The following is a 6,000-nucleotide window of genomic DNA, read 5'->3' as shown; positions in this document are numbered from 1 at the left end:
GATTGAACTTGGGCAACCTTATTTGTAGATTCAAGAAGCTCATTCTTCTGCCCATTCATCCATGTCCCCTCCTCCTCTGCTCTTTACAACAGCTGTCACCACTGTTATGACACAGGGACTGAGCGGGGGTGGCCATGAGGGGCAAGCAGTGCTCACCCCGATGCTCAGCTGCTGATTAATGGGGGCCAGGGACCTCCCAGCCCTAGAGACTTCTGTGAGCTGAGCCCTTTTCGTTATGAAAGATAAGGCAAAGTTTAGCAAAAGGAACGGAGATCAGAGCGGGGTCAGAAAGACAAGTTTTAAAGATAAATCAGTGAGCCACTGCTACAATTATTCAAATCTGTTTTTGGATGGCTCTCGGCTCCCATACACGGAATACTTCGGTAGGCCCTGCCTTTTGGGGTGATGTTTTTCCCCCTGTCAATATCCAGATTGACGTTGGAGAATCACATTACTCCAGACAACAAGCGTGTTCCACTGTGATGGATGTTGTGGGACCAGAAAAACTTCCAATCTGAGAGTCCCCAGGGAGAGGGCAGGGGGACAGGAAACCAAAGCAGCATCGTCTCTTGCCCAGAAAACACAACAGCAGATGCTATGCAGTTGGAGCACTCCTGATTCTTCCAAATGAGGATAAATGCTCTGTGCTTCTCGGCAGGAGGCAGGAGAGAAAACATTGCTCCGTGGCTGTCGGAGGAGCACTAGGAGGGCGATACAAGTGACTATATAAGGGGCTTGGTGAGTTGATGACACAGAAACGGCATGGAATTTTGCAAGAGGAGCAAGGTGGGCAGGCCAAGGTGCTCTGAGACTGTGCAGACAGGGCAGCAGCTCTGTGGCACTGTGGCCACTGGAGGCTTGGGTGGTCGGTGGGAAGTGGTCTGCAGACAGTCTGAATTCAGATGCCTTTTAGCAGGGAGTGGCTGTCCATATCGTCATATCAAATCCAGTCAGTGTAGTATCCTTTGCGCCTTTCTGCCTTTCTTGGGCTGTGAGACACAGTAGAGGGAAGGTGCCTGTGAGCTGCCCAGAGGCTCATTGGCACCCATTTTCCAAGCCAATCCTGACATGGAGCAGATAGCATTGAAATACCCTTGACTCACCTATAGCTGGGTGTGAGTCGTGGGGTGATCACAGGGCTCCCACGTGGTCCTCAATGACTGGGCTCCCAAGATGGGGCTCTGCCATTGGTTCTCAGTCCCGTTTTGTTCTGTCTCAACTTCCCTGAGTTTAGGGTCTGTCTCACGCCGTGATGGGCTCTGCTTGCTGGGTGCAGATGTCTCTAAGGTGACATGGGCCCACCTGACTCCAGATGGCTGCTGCCTGGGGTTCTCCACCGCTGTACTCTGCACCCCTAACTAGGGTCTTGCTGTAACTTTTCAGAAACCCCAGGGCTGTCCATCTGAGCCCTCGTAGGTCAGTCGTCTGATGTCTCCAAGTTCCCATGGACCTGGTCTCCTGGCCCCTGTCCATGACTAGTGGCTGGATCTCATCACTTGTGTACTCTGTCTCCCTCTCTCCTTGCCTGCTCAGGAGGGGGCCCAGGCCTTGGGGGCTGGACCACTGCGATGCGGCACCCGAAATGACAGATGGGTCATCTAGTCGACAGCACAGAACTTATCCAAGTACAGTGTATACAAGGTTCACTTTCAAGTACTTTAAATGGGTTTCGACATTAAAAAGCAGCAGAAAGATCACAATAAAGTTCAGCATTAGTTGCCACATACATTTCATAGGCGACTGCTGTGAGAACTCGGAGGGGGACCACGGTGATGTGGACGGGCTGAACGTGAAGTTCTGATCTGGGGAAAGAATTCTGGAGGGAGTGAGGAGGGGGCTCCTACGGGCTGCAATGAGTCCCCCACAAATTCCTATGTTGCAACCCTGAGCCCTGGTACCTCAGAGTGTGACTGTATTTGGAGAGGGGACCTGCAAAGAGGTGCTTCAGGCTAACTAAGGTCATGAGGGTCAGCCCTAAACTTGGTGTCCTTGTAAGAAGAGGAAATTGGGACAGAGACAGGCACAGAGAAAGGCCACGGGATGACCCAGGGAGAAGACGGCTGCAGGTGCGTGGAGCTGCGGGGGCCAAAGCAGGAACACGCTGGCTGGGAGAAGACCCTTTGCTCGGAGCAGAAAGGTTCCTCGAGCAAGGATGGGGTGAGTCCATGGGCGGCTCGGTGAACAAGTTCCGGAAGCAGACAGGCTGGTGGGGATGGGGACACAGGGCAGAGCACCAGGGAAGAAGGAACACCCTCCCCGGGGTTGGCAGTTTTGCCTGGCGTTTACCTCCTGGTGGATTAACCATTGCTCAATGCTAACAGGCAGCCAGGTTTACTTTATGGGATTAATCAAGGCCTTGAATGCCCTCAGGCACTTAAAAGGGACAGTCAACAAAAAAGAAACCACAAAAGCAAGAGACTAAAGATGAAGAGGAAGAGGAGGTGCCTTAGCAGGGCTCAGGAAAGACTTCTGCACTGTCAGAGAGAGAGAGAGAGAGAGAGAGAGAGGCGGCAACTGGTAAAAGATGAGGTGCACCTGTGGAAACTACTCTGACCACCAGCTCTTTCTCTAAAATGTGGCTGCACAGTGTGTTTGTTCCCTTCATTTGGAACCAAGAGTATAAGGACAGAAAGGCAGCAATGCAAGCAGAGGGTAAAAGTTCATGGGGACCTGGAGAATCTCCTCAGCCTGCTGGCCCCATCTCCTGCCCTGGGCTCACTGGAGGCTGCAGGGGCCGGAGCTCACCGAGCCAGGCTGACATGGGAAGGGGGCAGAGCTGCTGTGGGTGTCCCCATCTTGTCACAGCTGTGCAAGGGAAACAGGGTGTCCATGGGAAATGGCACCCTCTGGAGCAAGGGCACTGACCCCAACATCTTTCAGTGCTTGTAAGTTTAGCAAGGAGGGGAGACAGGAGACAGGATCAGGAAAGGAAAGGTGAAAGGGCAAAGGACCAAGGTCAAACAGGGCCCTGGGGAAGCAGGGAGGGAAGGGAAGCTGCGGCACAGTGTCAACCCAAGGCTTCCTTGTGGTGCCCGAGGCTGGCAGTGGTGTCATTACTAAATGGCCTCGACATATCCGGGTCCCTGCGTATCAGTTCTGCACACACCACCATTCCACAGCCTGCCGTGGGGTCTCACCTCTCAACAGGACTGGAGGGAGGAAGGGGAGGAAGACTTTCCAACAAAGCGCCAGCTCAGGGACATGTGGCTTTGGCGAAATACATTTCCCCACAGTAACACCATTTCTATTCTAGTTAGGCAATTTCAGACTTAAAGAAAAAAATAGGAAAAGAAGGAAGAAACAGAGGAGGAGGAAGAGAAGGAGGAGGAGAGGAAAACTGACTCGTTTGTCTTTTGGAAGGTGCCCGTCCCCTCCAGCACCTGTTACTGCACCCCCCTGGCTCTTCCTGGGCTCCAGGCAGGCCCTCAAATGCCCTGGTGCGGGATGCCATGGTCAAGACACTTCCCAAAGAGCCAGTGTGGCCCCGAAAGTCTCTGGAGGCGTCTGGGGACCCTCCCCTTCAGCAAGTTCTAAGGGTCTGGCAGGAATCGTAGGCTGGCTTTGGTCAAGTGGCATCTATCAGTTGTTGCTACCCGCAGAGGCGGCCAGACTGTGCTGGGATTTTGCCAATGGGGCAAAGGGCTGAGAAGCCCGTGGCCGCACCTGGGCTCCCGCTACCCAGCCTGTCCTACAGGAGACACCCCTGCAGGGGCAGTGGGCTCCCCGCTTACCCTGACACCTGCTCAGGAAATCACAGTGACATGTGGAGCAGGCCCCACCCCTGAATATAAACTTGCCACTTTGTCTAACAACTCATGCAGGTTGGGAACATTAATTTAGCCAAGTGGAGATGTGTCAATGGCATGTAAAAAAAAAAAAAAAAAAGATGCTTGTGTGTTGACAACCAGAAACCATCGCTCAGCATCATCTGCACTATACGTCATCTGGGGACGGCACCGATTGTGAATGGCAAACGATGGCCCGTGGGCTAAATGGGGCTCGCAGCCTGTTTTCTTCTTCTTTTTTGGAGGGGGGAAGCTAAAAATCATTTCTACATTTTTAGAGGGTTGCTTTCTCCGAAAAAGTAAAAAAAAAGAAGAAGAAAAATAAGAAGAAGAAGATGTGGCAGAGATCATCTAGCTTACAATGCCTAAAATATTTACTGTCTAGCCACATACAGAAAAGGTTTGCAAACGCCTCATGGACATGAAATAGATTTTTATTTTTTAGTTCATCTGGGCGCATCCTTCCCCTCCTCCATTTATGACAATGCCTTGGGAAAATGCATTCTTGACTTTTTAACAGATGAACTTGGAATCCATCCAGCTCGTCAGCTGGGGACTGTGCCTTTCTGTATTTTTTGTGCCAAGTGCAGTGCTGGGCTCAGGAGAGGTCACTCGCTGTTGGTGACCATCAGTGTGTATGCAATGACCTCCCGGGCTGACCGGGAAAAGGAGTGTTCCCAAAACTCCCTTTGGGACCTCTGTGTTCCTGAGGACACTAAGGTGATGGTCGCTGCTGGCTTTGCCTTACATGTCACCCTGTGGAGCAAATCCAGAGCCACCTGCCCTGCCTGTGTCCCTGGCTCTGAGGCTGCCTATCTAGGGAGAAAGACCAGAATCGCATGTGCTTGTCTTGTGGCCGGTGACAGGAGCACAGACAAACATGCACATGGCCCCTAGGACAGGCCTGTGCTGCCCAGCCTCTGGCAGATCCAGCAGGGGCCAAGGTGCAGACGGAACTGGAATTATGGGTTGGAGATGAATGAGTGAGATAGGACAGTCAAGTGTTGAGAAATGCAGTGGACCTTGGGGACATTGGGGTGTCATGGAAAAAGGGCTTGGAGGCCAGATATTCAAAGACATTCTTAACACCCCACAGAAATCTCGTCCTTCTCTTTTTACGGAACAGGCATGACATGAAATAGGCGAAGTTATATGACAAGTATAAAGTGCTACACGAAAGGGTGGAAATATTATTCAACTCAACTTGGGATTTTCTGCCTTAGCTTCCTCTCTGCCACATCTGAATGCACCTACTGTCTTCAGACTTTTACATAGGCCAATGCCTTTATTACCCTTTTCTCCCAAAACAGTATAAATTTGCTCTTAGATTTCCTACTTAATTAAGTCTTTGTTTTTCTTAGTTTAGCAATAATCATTCCCAGCTTATAACGTGGCTACACTGAATATGATATGGAGAAAAAAATAATAACTCCTGAGCCACAGGAAAAGCGAAGACAATTATTCTGTCTTTTGAAACAAGTCAGCAGCCAGCTCTGGGGCAGTTCCTTGCTTCTCAGTTGCAGCGAGGCATTGCTAAGCCGTCCTGCTTTGAGCAATGTCTATGGTAAGTCTTCCCCCTCCTGGACACCGCTCCACACCCCCAAACCCTACAACTTTCCTTTTAGGCGGGAGAACCAGCCATCCATGCTGCAGCAGCAAAGCAGAAATGACATTTTCCTGTGTAGAGGAGATGCCCATTCTCAGCCCCAGCTCCGTGCCATTTGGGTGTGGGGAGTGCGAATGAGCTACCGCTGCTGGGAGCCCTGGCAACAGGCCGACGTCCTCCGCTGAGATTCTAACTTGCTTTTGTTGGCCCAGCCCCACAATGGTCATCTCCACTCACTTCTCTCGCAGGGACTCTGGAGGGAGGGCCCGGAGGCCACAGCTGCTATTGCTTTCTGAAGACGGTGGACCCCAAGGCAGCCTGGCTCAGCCCTGCTCTCAGCTCAGTCTGTGGACACGGAGCAGGTACAAACAGTGTTCCAACCGGGCTCGACCGGAGCTGCGTGCAGGTGGTTTCATGGTTACAAGTCCTGGTAGTGTAAAAAGAGATCAGAGTCACCAGCGAGCACACCTCTGATGTCTCCACGTGTGCTGCCTCTGCCTTCGTTTTAGTCACCCTACTTTTTCTTGGGGTGTTAACCTTCCATCTGCCTTTGTTGATGGGCAGAGCTCTTTCCTTAGTCAGTCAACAAATATCCATACACAGAAGAGG

General features: G+C 51.6%; 1 protein-coding gene across 1 annotated transcript in view; it reads right to left on the bottom strand.

Moving 5' to 3' along the window:
• Nucleotides 1–444: 444 nt before the first annotated feature.
• Nucleotides 445–6,000, bottom strand: part of ADRA1A (adrenoceptor alpha 1A) — a 69,638-nt gene continuing 64,082 nt past the window's right edge. The window contains exon 3 of the mRNA XM_069484842.1: nt 445–5,818. Within this exon, the coding sequence (XP_069340943.1) occupies nt 5,810–5,818 (9 nt within the window). The 3' untranslated portion in view covers nt 445–5,809. The remainder of the gene's footprint in view (nt 5,819–6,000) is intronic.

The sequence above is a fragment of the Eulemur rufifrons genome, chromosome 12 (genome assembly GCF_041146395.1).
Source record: "Eulemur rufifrons isolate Redbay chromosome 12, OSU_ERuf_1, whole genome shotgun sequence".
NCBI classification, from domain to species: domain Eukaryota; kingdom Metazoa; phylum Chordata; class Mammalia; order Primates; family Lemuridae; genus Eulemur; species Eulemur rufifrons.
Note: the sequence above shows the minus strand (reverse complement) of the source record. Positions and strands in the feature narration are given on the sequence as shown.